We start from the raw sequence: 26965 nt of genomic DNA on the forward strand, positions 1-26965 counted from the left end.
AAAGCTGGAGAAAGATGTTAATCAACTGGTTTCCCGGTACCCAGAAAGCAATACCTTGCTGCACTCTAGGTACGCCGGCATTCGCCCCAGTTGTAGCACAGACACCGAACTAGTGGAGGTAGGCGATTTTTAGAGCTGCACCCTTGATGCGGGTGGCAAAGTGGTGTTGATCATGCTATATCTGTCAGTGTCATTCAACACAATCCCTCACGCAGTCTTTTGAACCACCTCCATTCGGTAGGGATTGGTGGACAGGCCTAGAATTGGCTGTCCTCTTTCCTCGAAGATAGGGGGCAAGAGGTGTGGTGTTCTCCCTTTCTCCTCTGGAACACGGGCCCTCAAGGTGAGAGTGCCGCAGGCCTCAGCCCTGAGCCCTACTCCATTTAATTTAGATTTTGTCCCTCTACTATTCCTTGCCGAGACAATAGGTGCCATGTTGACGACAACCAACTACTTTTCTCTTGCGGCAGGGACCAAGCATTCCCCGGCGGGAAAATTAGGAACTGTTTTCCAAAATTTTCAGATGGCTTTTCCTTCATCAGCTGAAATGTAATACGGGAAAGACTGAGCTTCTTTTTTTCGGTTTAAGATCACAAATGCCCTAACAGACCTACTGGCCCAATGATTCCTCCCTCCCCATCTATTCACACAAATGCTATAAAAAATCGAGGTGTTACATTTGATGGGGCACTTTGCTTTCTGCCACAACTCAACGCAATCGGAGGGACCTGCTTTGGCATGTTAAGGGTGCTGAGGAAGTTTCTGCATTATCTGTCATTGTTGGCTAGACAACTGGTGGTCCAAGCTCTGATTACATATAGACTGGACTATGGGAACGTTTTATACTTGGGCCTGCCTGACTATCTGGTTAATAAGCTGCAAGAAGTCCAGCATGCGACTGCCCCCATATATTTTTTTTTTAGACTTATAAAGCGCTCAAATACCCGAGGGTGTCTCGGCACTGCGGACAACAGCATCTACTGGTGAGCGGAGTTATTTATTGTATAACAGGTTGGCTAAGGCTTGCAACAAAACCAGGCAGAGACCACCACTCTACGTCTGGGCTAGGGAGTTACACGCCAAGATAACTCCTGCTCACCCCCTTGGTAACGTGACACGAGCAGTAAGGCTAATCTTGGAGGCTTTGTAAGTTAAGCGTTTGAGCGCGCACCCAGTGCGCTCAAACAGCACAACAGCACCCAAGGCCCACCACAAAGGAAACTCCACACAAGGTTATATATAAAAATTGCCTTTGTATTATACCAAACACATTAGATAGTAAACACACACTTTACAATGTGCCAGAGGCACGAGCAGAATTTACAGGGGTTTATATACGTGGGACAGGGCCACTTGGGCCACTGTCAGAAATAAGCACTTTTTAGAATTAGCACTTGGTAGAATTAGCACTTTGTAGGAATAACACTTAGAACATAGCACATATAACAATTGTAGCACCAAATAGAAAATGTAGCACACAACCACTAACCACTGGTAAAAGGTAAGTACCACCTACACAACCCTAACCACCTTAGGAAAATATCACACAGGGAACCATGAACTCATTAGTATAACCTATGCTAGATAAAACAACCTCCTAAGCATAAACAGACATTCAGAGGTGTAGGTAAACGGCATGACACATGATGCAGAGATCACATTAGGCAGGTAATCACAATTTGCGCAAAGATCACTTGGGGCAAAAACATGTACTCCTAGCAAGGGCACAACACATAAACTGTCCTCCAGGCCAATTGGCCTCTCAGGGGCTGAAACGCCCTGTGTCCAGAAAAATCAGGGCAGGCTGTGCAGGCAGCCACAGGAAGTGCGCAAGGGTTCAGGCCTAAACGAAGCAGCTGCCCACTAAGTGCTGGGCAGCTGTAGCAGGGAGCCTTGCACCAACGCGCCTCCTGGCTCCTTTCTGGGGGGGCTCTAAATAATACAATGCCCAAACACGTGGGAGCCTCGCAGGCTCTAATGAACCAAATTGTCCCCAGGAGCCTCTCAGGCACTTAATACAAAAATGCTTGCTGGAGCCTCGTGGGCTCGAAATAACCCAATGCTGCCACAACTGTGGGAGCGGCCCGCTGCCAGCCGGGGCCGCTCTACCACCAACAATGTCTGGGATTGTTGGAGCCTCGTTGGTTCGAGAAACAAAATGCCCCCATTGGTGTCCCGCTCTGGGACTGCTAAAATAATGTGCCCCCAATGTCAGAGTCCCGCTATGGGACTTCCACCAAAACAATGTGGCCCAGACGCGACAACATCACCTGCCGGAGGGGAGGGGCGGGCACCGGCAATGTGCCCGACGCCCTCCTCTTCAAAAACGAACACAGGGGCCCCACTTACCGGCCTGGAAGCTTCGCCGGTCGACTCTCCTCGCCGGGCTGGGGACTCTCCTCTGGGTTGTGGGCTGGGCGGGCAACTGCTTTGACCGATCTGGAGCTCCGGGGGTTCTCCGGGACTCCTCTGCTCCTACAGTCTGGGTCCATTGCGGGGTAGGCTCCCACCTGGGCTCCACGTCCTTCTCACTCCTCCATTCACACAGAGTGCGGGGTGGGCTCCCGTCGGCTTCCAGCTGTTTGGAGCGCTTCCGGGTCTATGCAAAGCCCCGCCCATGTCACCAGAGGCTGCCTGACTTCCTGATTACGCCGGGCGGCGGCGGTGCTCTTTGGCAAAAATACGAGGTAGGCTCCTGTTTGTTTTGAAAACACAGACTATGGCCAAAGTCGCGGGGTGGCACTCGCTTAAATAAATAAATAAAACAGGGTGGGGTCCCGTGAAGGTAATAAAAATTAGCGGCAATCCTGCAGGGTTGGCACCTGCTCTGGAATAAGCAAAAAGGGGGAACCCCACGCCGGGGAATCCCTCGAGACAGGGAATGGCAGCTCGGGCTGCAGTTTAAAAGTATGAGGGCTCCCAGCACTCAGGACCTAGCACTCCCCAGGCGCTTCTACAGGCACAGTCCAGGAAAAGCCTAGCAAAAGTCCTTAGGCAGGCAGGGGGGCAAAGGCTGGGCCCAGGGGCCAGCTCACAGGGCCCTTCAGGTCGGAGGCAGTACCAGTGGCGGTCCTCCTGGTGCCCAGCAGGCCCCCCTCAAATTAGGATCGGAAGAACATTTTGTAAGGGGTCACAGCCCCTTTTTATACACAGAAACCCTTTGTCTGTGTCTGCAGGGCGGGGGGAAAACCAGTCGCAGCTGGTTTTGGAGCACTCTGATGTGCTCAGCCCCTCTCACTATTCACTGGCCGGCTAAGGTCATCAGTCGCACCACAGGGGGCGGAGCCAGCATTGTGTGGGGAAAGCCCAGCCCTATTCAGGTCCCAGGTGCACTCCTCCCTCACATCACTCATGCAGATCTCTCCACTCACCACCGGGGCAGACCCATCCTGACTCCTGGAGCCAGGCTCACCAGCCAGCTCCAGCCAATCACAAGCCAGACAGCCAATTCACATAAATTAAACAGACATGCCAACTTCTAGATGTGGCACTTCCACACTAGACACATTAACGCCGCACACATCATCGCACAGCATTTAATCACACGAGTCCGCACATACCAAACTCGACCCTGCACTCCCCACACATCAGAAACTAACATGGATCCACACATTCCCCATGCATTCCTATGGGAGGGCAGGCCAATCTCACCACACGCACTCAAAGTGCGCACGCACTTTACACTGGAACACAGTGAAAGTGCGCAGAAGCCAAAAAACAACTAACACTAAGTCACATATCACAGCAAAAAGTTTAGGGGTGAACCTGCCAGATGGCCAAGTCCAACACAACCCCCTTCCAGCCAAAACGCAGGGTAGACCAATCACCACCCTGATGGGCTTCCCTGCTTTGGGCAATAGAACACGGACGCAGGCCCGCAACTGCAGGGACACCCTCCTGTGCCACGCCACGGTGAACCCATGGGGCTCCTAAAAAAACAGTCTGGAACAACTGGGCTACCCCACCGGTACTCCCAAGCTGTCCGTGGCCAGGACCAGGCCCTCGGCCACCCAGGTGCCACTGGCCCTTGCCTATTCACAGAGTGGCCATTCTCCACTCTTCCTGTCTGTATGACAGGGCTAGACTGCCACTGGTTCTCCAGCCTAGGGTCTACACCCTCAGGCGGACCAGCAGTCACAGGGGAGGCTCTCCTCCCCCTACCTCTCCTTCTAGGGTTCCTCCTCCTGTGAGGGGTACCCTTAGAACACCACTCCCCCAACCTAGGGTTTACCCCCTCAGGTTGCACCGGGGTCAGAGGCAGGCTCTCCCACCCTCTGCACCCCCTTCCAGAGTTCTGAATCCTCCAAACTGGAGTGGTACCCCTGGAAGATGAACCGGTCAGGACGCTGGTTACTGACGTCCTACCCTTCAGGTCAGGCGGATCCTGAACCTGGCCCCCCAACCTCTGGTCTAAATCCTTTGGTGGAATACTTGCCTGGCACTCCAGGACTTCTGGGGACTTGCACACTATCCCCCTGAGGCTAACACATGACTCATATGTTGTGTGACCCTCTGTCTGGCGCAGATCTCCCGTCCCCTGTCCATCTGACTGTGCGTGAAGATCCCCCAGAACAGAAGTGGTGTCACCATGGTCACTCCAAGGGAACGTAGCCTAACTGGCAAGTCCCTGACCCACTGGTTCTTCCACTGGGGAACACATCCCCAATTCACTCCTCACTTCGGACTTCTGTGCCCTCCCAACTGGAGTAGCACTGCCAGACACTAGAACCACTGGAGCTCTATTTACAGACGCTCCAGGTCCTCTATACACTAGGAGATCCTCCTCAACTGGACTAACAGGACAGCCTAGGTCCCCACCCTGGTGTTCCCTCAAGAAACCATCCAGGCGCTGAGACAGTGCTTCGGGCGTCTGGGGACTCTCAGTCGCACACTCACTCCTACTCCACTGAGACAGGTTGTAAGCCCCTTCACCCCTCTCACTACTCTGGGACCTAGCTGGACTACTCTGAACCTCTTCCACCACGCTGGGCTGGAAGATACCTGAACCACTACTTTTGGAATCACTCACCAATGACTCTTCAGAACCTTTGGCGCTTTCCCAGCGCTCTGCTTCCTCTACAAGCGCCCAAGGACAAAAGGAGCTATACCTCAACAGGAGCTGGCGCAACCCTGGACAACAAATACTGAGCAACTGCTCTTTGAGACACATATTCACTACTCCGTCCCTCTCATCGTTCGGGTTAGTCGCCAGCCAATACTCCATTGCATCCGAACAGTCATCCACAAAATACACCCAACGCTGGTGAGGTGGTTTCCTATGGTTCCTGAACTTCAACCTGTACTCTTTTTCTTGGGAAACAGGTACCATACTCTGGGAACTGAGACAGGGCTTCGGGCGTCTGGGGACTCTTGGTCACCCACTCACTCCTGCTCCACTGACACAGGTCGTAAGGCCCCACACCCCCCTCGCTACTCTGGGACCTAGCTGGGCTACTCTGAACCTCTTCCATCCACCACGCTGGGCTGGAAAATACCTGAACCACTACTTTTGGAATCGCTCACCAATGACCATTCAGAACCTCTAGCACTTTCCAAGCGGTCTGCTTCCCTTGCCAGGAGCTCTGGATCAGCAGACCCATATTCCAACAGGTGTTGGCGCAACCCTGGCGAACAACAACTGAGCAGGTGCTCTCTGAAAACCATATCGAACAGTATGTCAAAAGCAGATTCCGTGCAAATCTCTATCCAAGCCCACAGGGCTCCAAGACATTCCTCCCGAAAATCATCCCAAGACAGTTTCCTACGGTTCCTGAACTTCCACCTGTACTTCTCTTCTTGGGAAACAGGTACCATACTCTGGGAACTGGGAATGGGACTTCCTGCACTAAAGTCTATATCGCTGCAACCACTGGACTCAACCCTCCCTGGGGAATCCAGAAAATTAGAACTGTGCTCAGGGGATAATCTACCCTCCAGAGATAATTTCTCCCTGGCAAAGCCCCTCTCAGCCTCCGCCATTCTCTCCTGCACACCCAGCTGCGCTATCTCCTTGGCATGCTCTAACCTGAGCTTCTCCAAAGCCAGCTGGTGCTCCCTCTCTTCCCTCCTATCTACCCACTCCTCTGGGGACAGGGACCGGGAAAGGGATGAGGCGCTGCCTCCTACACTGGACCCAGCAAGGGACTCCCTAACTATGGGGTCTTCACTATCTACTGGCGTCCATGTACTGTCATCTTCTTCCTCTTCTTCAGATTCTTCAGGGCTCCCCAAAGACCCACCACCCTCATGGCGTGTGGCCCGGGCCCTATCTTCCTCACTGCGCTCACGTTCCCATTCATCCTTCTGCCACAGGATCAGGTTGTCCCTCAGTTTGGACGGGGTGTCTGACCCATTACTGCTATATCTCTTTCTTCACAGAACTCTACCAACTCATCCACACTGTATCTAAACAGACCACAGAAATTAAAAGCAGACTCCATCTTGTCAGGACGCTCAGGGACACGTGCAACATAGGGGACCTAACAGTCTGAGCTGAAGCAAGAGTACACAATCTAAAAATCACACTCTTAGGAGAAGAAATCATGGAACTTCAAAAAACAATAATCTTCAAAATGTGATTATCTAAAATACAGAGTTTTGTGGTGCGGCCAGTTGCCACTGCGGTACAGCGCAAACACAAATCCGGATCCTTTCGTTGCCACCAATGTTAGAAATGGGATTTCCGGTTGGCTAAGGCTTGCTCCGAAACCAGGCAGACACCACCACTCTATGTCAGGGCAAGGGAGTTACATGCCAAGATAACCCCTGCTCACCCCCTTGGTAACGTGACACTAGCAGTAAGGCTAATCTTGGAGGCTTTGTAAGTTAAGCGTTTGCGCGCGCTCCCAGCAACAACCCCCAAGGCCCACCACAAAGGAAACTCCACACAAGGTTATATATAAAAATAGCCTTTGTGTTAACCAAACACATTAGATAATAAACACACACTTTACAATATGCCAGAGGCACAGGCAGAATTTACAGGGGATTATGTACATGGGACAGGGCCACTTGGGCCACTGTCAGGAATAAGCACTTTTAGGTCGAGGACCGAAGGCTGCGCTTGCACAGTCTCGGGGAGGAGATTTAATGTTTTGGCATATGGGGGCTTGAACCCGCCTCTCTCCTCCATTGGCTGGCTTCCTAAACTCAGGCCAGCCATTGGAGGAGAGGGGCATCACTCCTTTATAGCCCTGTCTCTTTCCGATTCGGGGGCGTGTTTTTTTGCGTTCTTTCGACTGTGACGTCATCCGTCACTCAGAATGCCAAAAACACGCCCCTGATTCCGAAATTTTCGGAGTTGCGGCCGCCATTTTGCTGCTCGGTAAAACCAGGAGAGCAGCGTCGGACATGAGGTAACTATCCCTTGTTAATTATTTATTTTTGCCGCTCCTCTATTTCTCTTTCTCACGCTTTCTTTTGTTGCCCACAGAATCTCCTCCCTCTGAATTCCTTTTGCCCTCAGTTCACCTTTTTTTTTCGCTTGGCCCGCTCATCTCTTTGTACGGAATTGCTGCTTGTTCTTTTCCCTGTTCTTACGCAGGCGTGCTCTCTCTTCTCCACGTGTATCTCACTCTCTCTCTCTACCTTTCAAACTCATTTGTCTTGATGGGCACTAAAAGTCACTGTAGCTTGCCATCTCTCTATAGCTCACTGACGCGCCTTCTTCACTCATCATCCTTACTGCGCTAATGGAACCCTCTTAGCCTCGTGGAGCCCCCGCGCTCCTCCCGCATTCTACAGCGTGTCTCCCCAAGACACAAATAACAGGCACAATGTAAGTGAGTGAGAACTACTTACCGAAGACCCCCCAGAGCCCCAGGAGGGTCCAGAGGCGCAGCATAGTTCCTAGAAGCAGATATGCAGCTATCCCCTCAGCTGAGGTTGAGGTCTCTGCTCCTGGGCTGACCTGAGGTCAGGGGTTCTGCTCCAAGGCGGGGGGGGGGTTCAGGGCTTAGCTCCTAAGCCTGAGGTGCGGCGCTGGATGTTCCTGAGGGCTGTGCGTGCCCCTGAAATGTGAGGTGGCGGCTCTGATCCTGAGCTGAGGGGTGGAGAGGCTGTGCCCCCGAGCTACGGGGCCCCTGAACAGGGTGGAGGTTCTTCTCCTGGCGTGGAGTGTTTCTCCCGTGTCGGGCTTCGGAGATCTGCTTCTCAGATGGAGGTGTTTCACCCGAGCTGTTGTTGCTGCAGAGCTGGAAGGGGGATCCGCTCCTGGGGAGGAGGCGCTGCACCTGAGGTGGGGGTGTCTCCCCTGACCTGGAGCCGTGGCTCTCTGATGATGGAAGGAAGCTCTGCTCCTGAGCTAGAGGTGCTTCTCCTGAGCTGGGGCTGCAGAGCTCCGGAGTTCGAGGTAGGCTTTGACTGCTCCTGAGTTGGACGGAGTCCCTGCACTCGAGACAGAGGTGTCTCCCCTGAACTGGAAGGGAGCTCCGCTCCTGGGGAGGAGGCGCTGCTCCTGGGGTGGGGGTGTCTCCCCTGAGCTTGATGATGGAAGGAACCTCTGCTCCTGAGCTAGAAGTATCTTTTTTCCTGAGCTGGGGTTGCAGTGCTCCTAAGTTGGACGGAGTCTCTGCTTCCAAGGCGGAGGTGTTTCTCCTGAGCTAGGGCTGCAGTGCTCGCCCTGCGCCGGACGGAGACGCTGTTACTGTGGTGGAGATGTCTCCCCTGAGCTGGGGCTGCGGTCCCTCTGCCCTGGACGTAGGGTCTGCTCTCGAGGCGGAGGTGTTTCTCCTGAGCTGGGGCTGCAGTGCTCCTGAGGTGGACGGAGGCTCTGCTCTCCAGGCGGAGTTGACTCTCCTGAGCTGGGGCTGCAGCGCTCTGAGTTGGACGTAAGGTCTGCTCTCGCGGGTGGAGGTGTCTCTCTTGAGCTTGGGCTGCAGCTCTCCGCTCCCGAGCCTCGCTCAGTATAGACTGCCCCCTCAGCTGCTCTCATGGCTTTAAGAGCCGCTGCTTCCATCCTGTACCAGTCAGTCAGTCGTGAGTGAGTCACAGCGCCGTGCCCCCTCCACCCCTGAGTCAGGCCCACAGTGCCCCGTGGACCGGCAGGCACAGGGGGCAGGCACAGGGCGAATGGACAGGCCCCCTATCACCAACGATGGGGCGAATGGGGGCGGGCAGGGGCGTCATGGACCGGATAAATTAAATTTAAATACTCAAAATCAAATAGGACCTAATGACGAAATTAACTTAGCTCAATCAAAAATTAGCCACCAACATCATGGAAACTCATTAATCAAGAAAATTTCAAACTGCAATAACAAAAGCACTTCCTTAATAATTTTAACTTTCTGGAATATAGCAGGCTTGCTGGCTAAAGTAACAAATCCTAACTTTTTAAACCAAGTAACTGCGAGCAGTATTATCTGTCTTCAGGAAACTTGGGCTATCGACCCACTGCATATAATGGGATATAAGACTTTCCTTTCTTCAGCAAAAAAATCTTCTTCTGGAAGAAACAGTGGCGGTCTAATTATCTATATAGCCAACACCCTACAACATGAAGAGATAGTTCCAGTTAAACTACATGAGAATTACCAAATAGTAATTTTGAAGACAACTAAACAGACAGTATACATTATTGTAAACTTTTACAATAACAAAAAACTAGACGACCTAATTAACCTTCTTCAAGAAATCTCTGGTACTTTACAAAACCTAAAAGAGAAATTTATTAATAAAACATGCACCATACTATGGGGCGGAGACTTTAACATCCATCTATGTGACAACAATAATACTGATAAATGTGGGATAGTAGAAGATGATGGAAATATGATCACTCACTTTACTCATTCACATGAAGGTGAAAAAATGAATGAGGCTGTAACTGAACTAGAACTGGGTTTTGCAAACGAACTAAAAACTTCTCAAGTACCTTTTACCCCAACCTTTAATGGCAGGGGACTGACGAGTCTGATAGACTACGTTATGATCTCAGCACATAAAGGTCCAATTATAGAATTATTCGAAGTAACCAAAAATCCTTTAAGTGACCACTTTCCGATTGTAATCAGCCTAAGAGAACAAAGAAAACAAAAAGACTTTGATACTTTTTCTCTACTGCATCAACAAAACTTAGAGATGGGGTCTCTTAATGGCTACACCCTAAAATGGGGAAATGTTGATAAAAAAGCGACCACTTCAACAATTGTTACAGCATGTAAAAATGAGATATCACTTTGTCTAGACCATGAGGCAGAAAGCTCCAAGATAATAGCTAGCTTCAATATTATCACAGATAAGATAAAAAAGGCTTTAACTAGATCCTGCAAACAGATTAACCGTGATAAGAAAGGCTGGTTCAATTCAGCTTGTACGAAAGCACACGTAAAACTAAAAAAAGCATTGGCCAGTAAGTATAGAGACAGGGTGAAAATTACCGCTCTAAGGAGAGACTATGCCTTAGCAATTAAAAACAGAAAACATGAGATAAAAACTGACCTCTGGGAGTGTCTAAAAAAAAGTACAGAACTCAAAGATAGTGTTGAGTTCTGGAAAATAGTAAGGTCACCATACCTCACAGGGAAGGAGGATATACCCTCTATTGACGTCGCGATCTCCAACACTGAATGGGTAAAACATTACTCAAATGTTTTTGGTTTAAGTCCATCAGATAATATGGAAACAACGGACTTGCTGAAGCAAGTTATCTATCCGCTAAACCTGCAGTTTACGCATGACGAGGTACAGAAAGCATTAAGATCCACTAAATTAGGCAAAGCCCCGGGGCCCGACGGGGTTCCCGTTGACATTTATAAATACGAGGAAGAACTCTGGTCCCCGCTCCTGACAAATGTCTTAAACGCTTCCCTAGAAGAAGGCCTGATTAAATCATGGAAGACCTCTGTACTCGTCCCGATCTTTAAAAAGGGAGACCGAAACTCACCAACTTGTTATAGGCCTATCTCCCTCCTGGACTCTCTCGGGAAGGTCGCTGGTCGGATAATTCTCGAGAGACTCCAGGAGTGGGCAGTCACTAACAATGTCATATCAGACATACAATATGGTTTCCGCGAAGGCCTAGGCACTGTGGATCAAGCACTAAACTTGACCCTATTGGCAGGAAAATACTTAGAGGCCAAGGGGAGTGCCTTTCACATGGTGTATGTGGACCTATCCGCAGCCTTCGATTGTGTTATACATTCAAGGCTGTGGACGATCCTGTTGAATATGGGAGTAGATCCCCCTATTGTAGATTTCCTACGAGAACTCTATACTGGAACAACAGGCAGAGTGCGATTCGGGACAAAGGGTCAACTGTCAGATAGCTTTTGGGTAGAAAAGGGGGTCAGACAGGGATGCGTACTGGCCCCCTTTCTATTCACCCTCTACACAAATGGCCTTGAGACAGCACTGCTTGAGGGAAGTAGAGACCTCCCCTCGGTCGGTCGTCGGCATATACCCGCGTTGCTATATGCCGACGACGCGGTAATTTTAGCGAGAACATCTGTGGAACTGCAGCGAGAATTGGATAGATACTGTGAATTCATGTTAAGTTTGAACTTGTTTTTAAATGTCAAAAAAACTTTTACTATGCATGCGGGGAGGAAAAACATGAAACCTAAAAGACTATTTGTGAAAGGGGAAGCCCTGGAAAGAACACCCACTTACCAATACCTGGGAATTGTCATTGACGACAAATTTAAGTGGAAAGCGGCAATTTCGGCGAGAAAACTATCATTTCTAAAAACAACAGCGGCCTTGAGAACATTTGTCCAAAAACTGGGTCACAAGCCACCTCTAGAAACCTTAAAAATCTACAAGGCAAAATGTGTCAGTACTGCTATCTATGGGGCAGGGATATGGGGCTACGCAAACGTGACTGAATCACAAAAAATAGAAAATGCCTTCTTAAGATTCTTATTGGGGCTGCCGAAAAATTCTTCAACATACGCCTGTCACGAAGAGCTGGGCATAGACCACCTAGAGGACATTATAAGAACACAACCTATAATGCTCTGGAGAAGAATTTGGGTCACTGAACAATGCAATCTAACCAGACTCATCATTCAAGACATTCAGACGCTGGAGCACTACGGGCGGATGAAATGGACAGCCTATGTAAAAGCCTTTCTTACAGATATGGGACACAGTCATTATTTTACAGATCCATCATCTTTATACAGTATTTCCAAAAAAGATCTGAGGAAAGCATGTCTATCACACCTGCACCAAACACGTCTGCTAAAAGAAATCCATAAATCCTCTGTACAACAAAGTCTATTAGTCCAAACAGTATCATCCATTGAACCTTATTTGCTGTATAACATGACCCAATTTGAAAAACTACTTCTGACACGCTTCAGGTTCAACATGTTCCACTTAATGGTCTGCTTTCCCACACAAAATGATTGGTCATCAAAAATGTCATTGTGCCCTTGTGACTCCCAATCAAAGCAGTCGACAATACATACAGTCTTATTTTGTACATTTTTTGAGGCACCCCGCAGACAATGGCTATTGCCCATATTTAAATATTGGGGCCTACGCCAATGTCGCCCAGCCTACCTGGCGTTACAATATCTGGAAAATGAATTGATAGCAAAAGCAACTGTACGTTTTTTGAAATTTTGCATACGCCATAGGTCTAATCTCTGAAAATCAAATGTATGAAGAGACTACAAGGGTTGGTAGTAAGAGTCTAACCTCTTCTTTTAATGATTTTACAAAATGCATTTTAAACTCATGATTTTTTAACAGTCTTTTTAAATTGAACTAATGTATGAAATGTATTTCTATGAACTTTTATGGTCTTCTTTGCAAAACCGAATAAAGTGATTTTTTGATTTGATTTGAAAAGAGAACGGGACGGGATATAGTAATCAAGATGAGACGGGGTAACTGGGGAGGGGGACGCATCCAAGGGGACACATAGTTGTGAGGGTGTAAGGGGTGGAGGAGGACCAGCGTGCGTGCGCTCAGTGTAAGCCACATTAAAACAAACACGAGGTGATAACTTACAAGACAATGCATTCAGAGAAATAAAGCACACACTACCCCCAGTGGCGTTATTCACAATGATGGTGCCTCCCTGCAGAATGTGATGAGGGCAGTGCTTTAAATGGGCAGGAACTGTCCAGGCATTGAGTACCTGCTCTTCTTTCATTTGAAAGGGAGAGTACCTGCACTTCCCAGCACTGCTGCAATTTGTGTAATAGGAGAGTGCAAACCAACGGGTACTCCAATTAGTGAGTACCTGCACTTCCCAGCACTGCTGCAATTTGTGTAATAGGAGAGTATGAGCACTTCTCAGGAGCAAACCAACGGGTACTCCTATTAGTGAGTACCTGCACTTCCGAGCACTGATACAATTCATGTAATAGGAGAGTACAAACCAACGGGTCGCCAATTAGTGAGTACCTGAACTTCCCAGCACTGCTGCAATTCGTGTAATAGGAGAGTACAAACTAACGGGTACTCCAATTAGTGAGTACCTGCATTTCCCAGCATTGCTGCAATTAGCCTATCGTATTATAATTGCATTTTTCTAGCGCTTACTACTCCTAATGGGGCATCAAAGCTCTTTTTTTGGCGAGTAGCATGCTACTTCGGGACCCATAGAGGATTTGTGTTGAATTAGTATAGTGAAACATGCAAGTGCATTTTAAGTGGTGGATAGGTTAGTTAGTTATTTGGATTCGGAAAGATAGCAGAAGGATAGAAGAGGAAAAACAGATTTGTATTTATATAGCGCTTGTTACCCCTGATGGGGTGTTGAAGCACACTACCCCAGAAACCCATAAACTATTAGTGCTGAATTAGTATGGTGAAATATGAAAGTAACTTGAGTGGTGGATATTAGTCAGTTATTTGGAGTGAGAAGGGTAGCACAGGGATAAAAGAGAAGAAAGGTTTGCATTCATGTAGCACCTGTTACCCCTGATAGGTATTGAAGCGCTTTTCTGGCAAGTAGGATGCTACTCTGGAGCCCATAACGGATTAGTGTTGAAAATTAGTATAGTGAAGTATGAAGTAATTTGAGTGGTGGATATGCTATTCAGTTATTTGGATAGAGTAGGGTAGGTGGCTCTGTGTGGATAGCTTTTTTTGTAGGTGGCTCTATGTGTGGGTGGCTCTGTGTGTGTGAGGGTGGCTGTGTAGGTGGCTCTATGTGAATGACTCTGTGGGTGGCTCTGTATGTGTGGGTGGCTCTGTATGTGTGTGTGGGTGGCTTTGTGTGTGTGGCTCTGAGTGGGTGTAAATGCAATAGGCCATGCATTTGCGAGCGATAAAGCTATTGGCATTGAAAATGACAATGCCATTTATTTAACGATTAAGCTATTGGCAATGTAAATGACAATGCCATTTATTTATGATTTTTAAAAAAAATGTCATGAGCAATGCCAATAGCTCTACCTTTAATATTGCTGAGACCAATGCATTGTAAATGCTTGTTAGAATTAGCACTTTGTAGGAATAACACTTAGAACATAGCACATATAACAATTGTAGCACCAAATAGAAAATGTAGCACACAACCAGTAACCACTGGTAAAAGGTAAGTACCTCCTACGCAACCCTAACCACCTTAGGAAAATATCACGCAGGGAACCATGAACTCACTAGTATAACCTATACTATGTAAAACAACCTCCTAGGCATAAACAGGCATTCAGAGGTGTAGGTAAACGGCATGACACATGATGCAGAAATCACATTAGGCAGGTAATCACAATTTGCGCAAAGATCACATGAGGCAAAAACATGTACTCCTAGCAAGGGCACAACACATAAACTGTCCCCCAGGCCAATTGGCCTCTCAGGGGCTGAAACGCCCTGTGTCCAGAAAAGTCAGGGCAGGCTGCACAGGCAGCCACAGGAGGTGCACAAGGGTTCAGGCCTAAACGAAGCAGCTGCCCACTAAGTGCTGGGCAGCTGTAGCAGGGAGCCTGGCACCAACGTGCCTCTTGGCTCCTTTCTGGAGGGGCTCTAAATAATACAATGCCCAAACACGTGGGAGGCTTGCAGGCTCTAATGAAAAAATTGTCCCAGGAGCCTCTCAGGCTCTTAATACAAAAATGCTTGCTGGAGCCTCGTTAGCTCGAAATAACCCAATGCTGCCACAACTGTGGGAGCGGCCCGCTGCCAGCCGGGGCCGCTCTACCACCAACAATGCCTGGGATCGTTGGAGCCTAGTGGGCTCGAGAAACAAAATGCTTCCATTGGTGTCCCGTTCTGGGACTGCTAAAATAATGTGCCCCCAAAGTCATAGTCCCGCTATGGGACTTCCACCAAGACAATGTGGCCCAGACGCGACGACAGCACCTGCCGGAGGGAAGGGGCGGGCACCGGCAATGTGCCCCGATGCCCTCCTCTTCAAAAACGAACACTGGGGCCCCACTAACCGGCCTGGAAGCCTCGCCGGTCGGCTCTCCTCGCTGGGCTGTGGACTTTCATCTGGGTTGTGGGCTGGGCAGGCAACTGCTTTGACCGGTCTGGAGCTCCTGGGGTTCTCCGGGACTCCTCTGCTCCTCCAGTCCGGGTCCAGTGCTGGGTAGGCTCCCGCCTGGGTTCTACGTCCTTCTCACTCCTCCATTCACACGGAGCGCGGTGTGGGCTCCCGTTGGCTTCCAGCTGTTTGGAGCGCTTCCGGGTCTATACAAAGCCCCGCCCACGTCACCAGAGGCTGCCTGACTTCCTGATTCCGTCGGGCGGCGGCGGTGATCTTTGGCAAAAATACGGGGTAGACTCCCGTTCGTTTTGAAAACACAGACTATGGCCAAAGTCGCGGAGTGGCACTCGCTTAAATAAATAAATGAAACAGGGTGGTCTCCTGTGAAGGTAGTAAAAATAACGGCAATCCTGCAGGGTGGGCACCTGCTCTGGAATAAGCAAAATGGGGGATCCCCACGCCGGGGAATCCCTTGAGACAGGGAATGGCAGCTCGGGGCTGCAGTTTAAAAGTATGAGGGCTCCCAGCACTCAGGACCTAGCGCTCCCCAGGCGCTTCTACAGGCAGAGTCCAGGAAAAGTCTAGCAAAATTCCTTAGGCAGCAGGGGGACAAAGGCTGGGCCCAGGGGCCAGCTCACAGGGCCCTCCAGGCAGGGAGGAAGTACCAGTGGCTGTCCTCCTGGTGCCCAGCAGCAGGCCCCCCCCTCAAATTAGGATCATGAGAATAACATTTTGTAAGGGGTCACAGCCCCTTTTTATACACAGAAACCCTTTGTCTGTGTCTGCACGGCGGGGGAAAACCAGTCGCAGTTGGTTTTGGAGAACTCGATGTGCTCAGCCCCTCTCACTATACACTGGCCAGACTAGGGTCATCAGTCGCACCACAGGGGGTGGAGCCAGCATTGTGTGGGGAAAGCCCAGCCCTATTCAGGTCCCAGGTGCACTCCTCCCTCACATCACACATGCAGATCTCTCCACTCACCACTGGGGCAGACCCATCCTGACTCCTGGAACCAGGCTCACCAGCAAGCTCCAGCCAATTACAAGCCAGACAGCCAATTCACATAAATTACACAGACTTGCCAACTTCTAGAAGTGGCACTTCCACACTAGACACATTAACGCCGCACACATCATCGCGCAGCATTTAATCACACGAGTCCGCACATACCAAACTCGACCCTGCGCTCCCCACACATCAGGAACTAACATGGACACACACATTCCCCATGCATTCCAATGGGAGGGCAGGCCAATCTCACCACACACACTCAAAGTGCGCACGCACTTTACACTGGGACACAGTGAAAGTGTGCAGAAGCCAAAAAACAACTAACACTAAGTCACATATCACAGCAAAAAGTTTAGGGGTGAACCTGCCAGAAGGGCCAAGTCCAACAGTCAGTTACAAGAATCTATAGAGGACAGGACTAGAGTGCTGACCAAGGTTTCACCAGCATTCAGGGGGAGGTATGGTAGGATTTTTTTATCATTCGCAGTTTGTAAAAGGAGGCTGATACTACTGAGTAGGCGAGATGTACAAAGGTCAATTTATCATCCAATATGACGCCTAGCTTTCTGACTTTAGTTACTGGTATCGGGAGGGGGGTGGGCATGGTAGTGTGCCACTAGACCTGAGACCAGGCTGGGGACAGGTTGCCAATAGTCATGACCTCTGTTTTGTCAGAGTTCAGCTTAAGTCAATTGCTGGCCATCCTGCTACTAATGGTCAGCATGCCCTCTTATCACTGTTGTTGATTATTGCCAGCACCAGTTGGGTATCGTCGGCATAAGATGTGAGGCCCATCCCGTGTGATTTGATGATTCTCGCCAAGTCCGACACATAGATGTTAAACAGCGTCAGACTTAGCGATAATCCCTGTGGGACACCGCATGGGAGGGCCAATTGGGCAGAATGGAAAATGCCCAATTTTACCGACTGGGTACGTGAGGTGAGAAAAGATGACAGCAGGTCACAAGCTTTAAGCTGGGGGCCCATTTTAGTGACACAGTCGATCAGGATGGAGTGATCGACTGTGTCAAACCCGGCTGAGAGATCTAACAAAATGAGAACTGCCGTCCCGCCCTGGTCCAAGGTGATTCTGAAGTCCCCGATGCATTAATCAACGCTGTTTCGGTTCCGTGCCCATGGTTCTCAGCCTTCCCATAAGAGCACATGTGTCCTCAGCTCTCAGAGAACTGCACAGGCATCCCATAAGGAGGGGATTGCCTTCAACACCTCACTACTAATTCACAGAGCACTGCATTGAGCATGTCCAAGGTACTTGAAAGTAAGAATAGGCCTCTACATCCCTCCCAAAAATCTTCGCTCAGGAAACCTCGTTCTAGCCAAAATGCCACGTTTCTGTAAATCCAGAACAGGTGGCAGGTCTTTTTTGTTTTTGGGACCATCGCTGTGGAATAAACTCCCACAGGATCTAAGAATTCTTACATCCACCACTCTGTTCAGGAAGAGGGTAAAAACGGGGCTCTTTTCCAATCCACTAATCAGTTCACGTTCCGCCCCTTGGTGTCACACCTGACTGTGCAGAGCACCAGGACACTCTACGGAGTAAAGGTTGTGCTATATATGCTCCATTTGCATTGCATTACATTACAGTGTGGTGTATTTTACGCTCCAGCTGAGTTCCTCTTGTATCGAACAACTTGTTGGATAAGGAGAACGGAAACTATCATGCATTAATATTGACTAAATAGGTTTAATTGTTGGTGAACATGTAGCTAGTTCTAAATTATATCTGCTTTGTTGTTCCCTCAGGGTTATACTCTTTAAAAAGATGATGTTTAAAAAAAATCTCTGTTTCAGACTTGCATCACAGAAATGATTTGAGCGGCGTGTCAAATGACGGTGATAAAATATCCAGTGTCCCTAGGAAAAGGAGCCGAGTGAAGATGAACAAACGGGATTTTATTAAAAGGAACATTGAGGTGGGTGGCACTGTGGAGTAAAGAAACAGCAGCGTCCTCAGAGTGGTCGGACCATGTCCTAAGGGATGTCTCCTTGTGTCCACAGTTGGCTCTGGGGTGTAGAGAGGCAGCAGCGGCCTCAGAGTGGTCGGACCATGTCCTAAGGGTTTGTGGCCACAGTTGGCTCTGGGGTGTACAGAGGCACCAGCGTCCTCAGTGTGGTTGGGCCTTGTCATTAGGGATGTCTCCTTGTGTCCACAGTTGGCTCTGGGGAGTAGAGAGGCAGCAGCGGCCTCAGTGTGGTCGGACCATGTCCTAAGGGTTTGTGGCCACAGTTGGCTCTGGGGTGTACAGAGGCAGCAGCGGCCTCAGTGTGGTTGGATCATGTCCTAAGAGTTGTCTCCTTGTGTTTACAGTTGGCTCTGGGGAGTAGAGAGGCAGCAGCGGCCTCAGTGTGGTCGGACCATGTCCTAAGGGTTGTCTCCTTGTGTTCACAGTTGGCTCTGGGGAGTAGGGAGGGAGCAGCGGCCTCAGTGTGGTCGGGCCATGTCCTTAGGGTTGTCTCCTTGTGTTCACAGTTGGCTCTGGGGAGTAGGGAGGGAGCAGCGGCCTCAGTGTGGTCGGACCATGTCCTTAGGGTTGTCTCCTTGTGTTTACAGTTGGCTCTGGGGAGTAGAGAGGCAGCAGCGGCCTCAGTGTGGTCGGACCATGTCCTAAGGGTTGTCTCCTTGTGTTCACAGTTGGCTCTGGGGAGTAGGGAGGGAGCAGCGGCCTCAGTGTGGTCGGACCATGTCCTAAGGGTTGTCTCCTTGTGTTCACAGTTGGCTCTGGGGAGTACAGAGGCAGCAGCGGCCTCAGTGTGGTTGGATCATGTCCTAAGAGTTGTCTCCTTGTGTTTACAGTTGGCTCTGGGGAGTAGAGAGGCAGCAGCGGCCTCAGTGTGGTCGGACCATGTCCTAAGGGTTGTCTCCTTGTGTTCACAGTTGGCTCTGGGGAGTAGGGAGGGAGCAGCGGCCTCAGTGTGGTCGGGCAATGTCCTTAGGGTTGTCTCCTTGTGTTCACAGTTGGCTCTGGGGAGTAGGGAGGGAGCAGCGGCCTCAGTGTGGTCGGACCATGTCCTAAGGGTTGTCTCCTTGTGTTCACAGTTGGCTCTGGGGAGTAGGGAGGGAGCAGCGGCCTCAGTGTGGTCGGGCAATGTCCTTAGGGTTGTCTCCTTGTGTTCACAGTTGGCTCTGGGGAGTAGGGAGGGAGCAGCGGCCTCAGTGTGGTCGGGCAATGTCCTTAGGGTTGTCTCCTTGTGTTCACAGTTGGCTCTGGGGAGTAGGGAGGGAGCAGCGGCCTCAGTGTGGTCGGACCATGTCCTAAGGGTTGTCTCCTTGTGTTCACAGTTGGCTCTGGGGAGTAGGGAGGGAGCAGCGGCCTCAGTGTGGTCGGGCCATGTCCTTAGGGTTGTCTCCTTGTGTTCACAGTTGGCTCTGGGGAGTAGGGAGGGAGCAGCGGCCTCAGTGTGGTCGGACCATGTCCTTAGGGTTGTCTCCTTGTGTTTACAGTTGGCTCTGGGGAGTAGAGAGGCAGCAGCGGCCTCAGTGTGGTCGGACCATGTCCTAAGGGTTGTCTCCTTGTGTTCACAGTTGGCTCTGGGGAGTAGGGAGGGAGCAGCGGCCTCAGTGTGGTCGGACCATGTCCTAAGGGTTGTCTCCTTGTGTTCACAGTTGGCTCTGGGGAGTACAGAGGCAGCAGCGGCCTCAGTGTGGTTGGATCATGTCCTAAGAGTTGTCTCCTTGTGTTTACAGTTGGCTCTGGGGAGTAGAGAGGCAGCAGCGGCCTCAGTGTGGTCGGACCATGTCCTAAGGGTTGTCTCCTTGTGTTCACAGTTGGCTCTGGGGAGTAGGGAGGGAGCAGCGGCCTCAGTGTGGTCGGGCAATGTCCTTAGGGTTGTCTCCTTGTGTTCACAGTTGGCTCTGGGGAGTAGGGAGGGAGCAGCGGCCTCAGTGTGGTCGGACCATGTCCTAAGGGTTGTCTCCTTGTGTTCACAGTTGGCTCTGGGGAGTAGGGAGGGAGCAGCGGCCTCAGTGTGGTCGGGCAATGTCCTTAGGGTTGTCTCCTTGTGTTCACAGTTGGCTCTGGGGAGTAGGGAGGGAGCAGCGGCCTCAGTGTGGTCGGGCAATGTTCTAAGGGTTGTCTCCTTGTGTTCACAGTTGGCTCTGGGGAGTAGGGAGGGAGCAGCGGCCTCAGTGTGGTCGGACCATGTCCTAAGGGTTGTCTCCTTGTGTTCACAGTTGGCTCTGGGGAGTAGAGAGGCAGCAGCGGCCTCAGTGTGGTTGTTCCATGTCCTAAGGGTTGTCTCCTTGTGTCCACAGTTGGCCAGAGATGCTGGACACCCCGTTGTTTTGATGGACGACGAGAAACAAAGGATCGAAGATCTGCTGAAGGACGATGAAGAGGATAGCCTACACCCTCAGGCGCTGGTAGGATATTTTTAGAGAACTAGAGGGCTGGCAATATGGAATACCAGGGAACTGGGAATATACAGTTCTGTTGGGCAGCTCTAGAGTGATGGGGTTATACAGTTTATTTATTTATTTTATTTATGCAATTTTATATAGCGCGGACTTTACCCGAAGGTGTCAGAGCGCTTCACAATAGGAACAGAAAAGATACAAACTGAGAACGTTACACGAGCAACAGATTGCAGAGGCATACGTTACGTTACATACGGTAAAGTGATAATTGTGAGCAAACAAGAATACATGAGTTAGTAAAAATTGTGAGAAACCAAAAATACATGAGGTAGACAAGGTAATTGTGACACTTGTGAGCAAACAAAATACATGAGGTAGTAAAAATGTGGGCTACCAAAAATACATGAGGTAGTAAAAAGTGCTCAGGAGGGAAAAGTGACAAGTGTGCAGGCTACAAGAGAAAATAGAGTATAATTTGTGGTATAATACTGCAATATATGTTACACACTCAAGCACAAGAACAAACGATTACGTAGGCAAAAGTGGCACTTGTGCAAGTATCAAAGGTAAAAAACCTGTGAGAGGAAGCAAACCGTGTGTTACAGGGGCAAAGTGGTGAGTGCAAGTTGCAAGAGGGTACCAAACACAAGTACATGGATAATACTGCAATAAAAGGCAAACACTCTAACCGCAAGAACACACTGGGAAGGCACTTCCATGGACATGAGAAGTAGAAATTATCAGTCGTGGGAGATCTTCCTTCAGACAGAAGAGAGTTACTTTTGGAGGTGTCTCTGGAGGAGGAGAGCTTTGAGGTCCCTTTTAAAGGCCTGGGAGGAGGCAGTGGTCCGGAGCTGAGGCGGCAATGAGTTCCAGATTCTCACTGCGTTGCCTGAAAAGGATTGGGCCATTGTTCTTTCCTTCTTGAAAGTGGGAGGTTCAAGCAGTAGGTTCTCCGCATTGCGTGAAGGTCTAGAACCTCCAGAGAGTTTCAGTTTATTCGCCAGGTAGAGAGGAGAAGAGGAGTGCAGGGCTTTGTGGGTGATACAAGCGGTCTTGTAGATAGCTCTAGCCTCAAAGGGAAGCCAGCGGAGGGTAGATAACATCGGTGTGATGTGATCGCTTCTTTTGGCCCCATAAATGAAACGAGTTGCTGAGTGGAAAACAGACTTAAGTGGGGACACATGGGATTTGGGGAGGCCAGTAAGAAGAGAATTGCAGTAGTAGAGTCTGGAGAGGACCAGTGCTTGCACCAGGGTTATAAGGTCCCGCTCCGCGAAGAAGCGACGGATTCCCCAAAGAAGGCGCAGTTGGTATCGAGCTGATTTCGCAATGGAATTGATGTGGGGAATTAGATTAAGTTTTTTGTCTAGTATGACACCAAGGGATTTGGCGCTGTCGACAATGAAGGGTTTATTGTTTAGTAGTAAATGACTGGGATTATACAGTACTATTGTACGGTACTAGAGGGTTGGGGTTATACAGTAGTAAATGACTGGGATGATACAGTACTATTGATTGATGCTAGAGGGATGGGGTTATACAGTTGTAAATGACTTTGATTAAACATTACTATTGGACGATGTTAGAGGGATGGGGATTTATAGTAGTAAATGCCTGGAATTATACAGTACTATTGGACGATGTTAGAAGGATGGGGTTATACAGTAGGAAATGCCTGGGATTATACAATACTATTGGTCGGTGCTAGAGGCATAGGGTTATACAGTAGCAAATGCCTGGGATTATACAGTACTATTGGACGGTGCTAGAGGGTTGGAGATTTATAGTAGTAAATGCCTGGGATTATACAGTACTATTGGACGGTGCTAGAGGGATGGGCTCATACAGTAGTAAATACATGGAATTATACAGTACTATTGGATGGTGCTAGAGGGATGGGGATTTATAGTAGTGAATGACTGGGATTTCACAGTTCTATTGGACGGTGCTAGAGGGATGGGGTTATACAGTAGTAAATGACTGGGATTATACAGTACTATTGGACGGAGGTAGAGTGATTGGGTTTTACAGCAGTAAATGCCTGGGATTATACCGTACTATTGGACGGTGCTAGTTAGATGGGGTTATACAGTAGTAAATGACTGGGATTATACAGTACTATTGGACGGTGCTAGAGGGATGGGTTATACAGTAGTAAATGACTGGGATTGTACAGTACTATTGGACGGTGCTAGAGGGATGGGGTTATACAGTAGTAAATGACTGGGATTGTACAGTACTATTGGACGGTGCTAGAGGGATGGAGTTATACAGTAGTAAATGACTTAGATTATACAGTACTATTGAACGGTGCTAGAGGGATGCGGTTGTACAATAGCAAATGCCTGAGATTATACAGTACTATTGGACAGTGGTAGAGGGAGGGGGTTATACAGTAGTAAATGACTGGGATTATACCGTACTATTGGACGGTGCTAGTTGGATGGGGTTATACAGTAGTAAATGACTGGGATTATACAGTACTATTGGACGGTGCTAGAGGGATGGGTTATACAGTAGTAAACGACTGGGAATATACACTACTATTGGACGGAGCTAGAGGGATGGGGTTATACAGTAGCAAATGACTGGGATTGTACAGTACTATTGGACGGTGCTAGAGGGATGGGGTTATGCAGTAGTAAATGACTGGGATTGTACAGTACTATTGGACGGTGCTAGAGGGATGGGGTTATGCAGTAGTAAATGACTTAGATTATACAGTACTATTGAACGGTGCTAGAGGGATGCGGTTGTACAATAGCAAATGCCTGAGATTATACAGTACTATTGGACAGTGGTAGAGGGAAGGGGTTATACAGTAGCAAATGCCTGAGATTATACAGTACTATTGGGCAGTGCTAAAGGGATGGGGTTATACAGTGGTAAATGCCTGGGATTATACATTACTATTGGACGAAGCTAGAGTGATTGGGCTTTACAGCAGTAAAGGCCTGGGATTATACAGTACTTGGGCAGTGCTAGAGGGTTGGGGTTTTACAGCAGTAAATGCCTGGGATTATACAGTACTATTGGACGATGTTAGAGGGATGGGGTTATACAGTTGTAAATGCCTGGGATTATATAGTACTATTGGACGGTGCTAGAGGGATGGGGTTATATAGTAGTAAATGCCTGGGATGATACAGTACTATTGGACGGTGCTAGAGGGATGGGGTTATACAGTAGTAAATGACTAAGATTATACAGTACTATTGGACAGTGCTAGAGGGGTGGGGTTATACTGTAGTAAATGCCTGGGATTATACAGTACTATTTTACAGTGCTAGAGGGATGCAGGTTATACAGTAGTAAATGACTGGGATTACACATTACTATTGGACAGTGCTAGAGGGATGGGGTTATACAGTAGTAAATGACTGGGATTATACAGTACTATTTGACGGTCCCCTAGGTATGGGGTTATACAGTAGTAAATGAGTGGGATTATACAGTACTATTGGGCAGTGCTAGAGGGATAGGATTATACAGTACTATTGGACGGTGCTAGAGGGATGGGGTTATACAGTAGTAAATGACTGGGATTATACTTTACTATTGGACGTGCTAGAGGGATGGGGTAATACCGTAGTAAATGACTGGGATTATACAGTACTATTGGACGATGCTAGAGGGTTGGGGTTATACAGTAGTAAATGACTGGGATTATACAGTACTATTGGACGGTGCTAGAGGGATGGGGATTTATAGTAGTAAATGACTGGGATTATACAGTACTATTGGACGGTGCTAGAGGGATGGGGATTTATAGTAGTAAATGACTGGGATTATACAATACTATTGGACGGTACTAGAGGGATGGAGTTATACAGTAGTAAATGACTGGGATTATACAGTACTATTTGACGGTGCTATAGGTATGGGGTTATACAGTAGTAAATGAGTGGGATTATACAGTACTATTGGGCAGCGCTAGAGGGATAGGATTTTATACAGTAGTAAATGCCTGGGAATATACAATACTATTGGTCGGTGCTAGAGGCATAGGGTTATACAGTAGCAAATGCCTGGGATTATACAGTACTATTTGACGGTGCTATAGGTATGGGGTTATACAGTAGTAAATGAGTGGGATTATACAGTACTATTGGGCAGTGCTAGAGGAATAGGATTTTATACTGTAGTAAATGCCTGGGATTATACAATACTATTGGTCGGTGCTAGAGGCATAGGGTTATACAGTAGCAAATGCCTGGGTTTATACAGTACTATTGGACGGTGCTAGAGGGATGGGGTTATACAGTAGTAAATGAGTGGGATTATACAGTACTATTGGACAGTGCTAGAGGGATGGGGTTATACAGTAGTAAATGACTGGGATTATACAGTACTATTGGACTGTGCTAAAGGGATAGGGATTTATAGCAGTAAATGACTGGTATTATACAGTACTATTGGACGATGCTAGAGGGTTGGGGTTATACAGTAGTAAATGACTGGGATGATACAGTACTATTGATTGGTGCTAGAGGGATGGGGTTATACAGTTGTAAATGACTTTGATTATACAGTACTATTGGACGGCGCTAGAGGGATGGGGATTTATAGTAGTAAATGCCTGGAATTATACAGTACTATTGGACGATGTTAGAAGGATGGGGTTATACAGTAGTAAATGCCTAGGATTATACAGTACTATTGGGCAGTGCTAGAGGGATAGGATTTTATACAGTAGGAAATGCCTGGGATTATACAATACTATTGGTCGGTGCTAGAGGGTTGGGGATTTATAGTAGTAAATGACTGGGATTTTACAGTACTATTGGACGGTGCTAGAGGGATGGGGTTATACAGTAGTAAATGACTGGGATTATACAGTACTATTGGACGGAGGTAGAGTGATTGGGTTTTACAGCAGTAAATGCCTGGGATTATACCGTACTATTGGACGGTGCTAGTTGGATGGGGTTATACAGTAGTAAATGACTGGGATTATTCAGTACTATTGGTCGGTCCTAGAGGGATGGGGTTGTACAGTAGTAAATGACTGGGATTATACAATACTATTGGACGGTGCTAGTGGGATGGGGATTTATAGTAGTAAACGACTGGGATTATACAGTACTATTAGATGGTGCTAGAAGGATGGGGTTATACAGTAGTAAATGTTTGGGATTATACAGTACTATTGGATTTTGCTAGAGAGATTGGGTTTTATAGTAGTAAATGACTGGGATTATACAGTACTATTGGACAGTGCTAGAGGGAAGGGATTATACAGTAGTAAATGACTGGCGTTATACAGTACTATTGGACGGCGCTAGTGTGATGGGGTTATATAGTTGTAAATGACTGGGATTATACAGTACTATTGGACAGTGCTAGAGGGATGGGGTTATACAGTAGTAAATGACTGGGATTATACAGTACTATTTGACGGTGCTGTAGGTATGGGGTTATACAGTAGTAAATGAGTGGGATTATACAGTACTATTGGGCAGTGCTAGAGGAATAGGATTTTATACAGTAGTAAATGCCTGGGATTATACAATACTATTGGTCGGTGCTAGAGGCATAGGGTTATACAGTAGTAAATGCCTGGGATTATACACTACTATTGGTCGGTCCTAGAGGGATGGGGTTGTACAGTAGTAAATGACTGGGATTATACAGTACTATTGGACGGTGCTGGAGGGATGGGGATTTATAGTAGTAAACGACTGGGATTATACAGTACTATTAGATGGTGCTAGAAGGATGGGGTTATACAGTAGTAAATGTTTGGGATTATACAGTACTATTGGACTTTGCTAGAGAGATTGGGTTTTATAGTAGTAAATGACTGGGATTATACAGTACTATTGGACAGTGCTAGAGGGAAGGGATTATACAGTAGTAAATGACTGGCGTTATACAGTACTATTGGACGGCGCTAGTGTGATGGGGTTATATAGTTGTAAATGATTATACAGTACTATTTGACAGTGCTAGAGGGATTGGGTCATACAGCTTATTTGCTTAATGGAAGCGAGAGCAAGAAACCTGCTATTGCTTCCATGAACCAAATAAGAATTGCTTTTGGGCAAAGGGAGTTGCATGTTAGCAGCTCCCTTTGCCCAAAGGCAATGCCGGCTCCCGCGGGAAGGGGGGAGGCAGCAGGGACCGTGGGGGCATTAGGCGTCCCCCGAGGTCCCCAACGTTGAGGCCAGGTCCCTGGGGC

General features: G+C 48.4%; 1 protein-coding gene across 1 annotated transcript in view; it reads left to right on the top strand.

Moving 5' to 3' along the window:
* The window catches only part of FSIP1 (fibrous sheath interacting protein 1), an 898930-nt gene that overhangs the window by 317844 nt on the left and 554121 nt on the right, over positions 1-26965 (top strand). Inside the window, exons 7-8 of the mRNA XM_086936904.1 lie at positions 18219-18340; positions 20680-20787. Coding sequence (XP_086793030.1) covers positions 18219-18340; positions 20680-20787 — 230 coding nt within the window. The remainder of the gene's footprint in view (positions 1-18218; positions 18341-20679; positions 20788-26965) is intronic.

The sequence above is a fragment of the Lissotriton vulgaris genome, chromosome 9 (genome assembly GCF_964263255.1).
Source record: "Lissotriton vulgaris chromosome 9, aLisVul1.2, whole genome shotgun sequence".
In the NCBI taxonomy this organism is placed as follows: Eukaryota; Metazoa; Chordata; class Amphibia; order Caudata; family Salamandridae; genus Lissotriton; species Lissotriton vulgaris.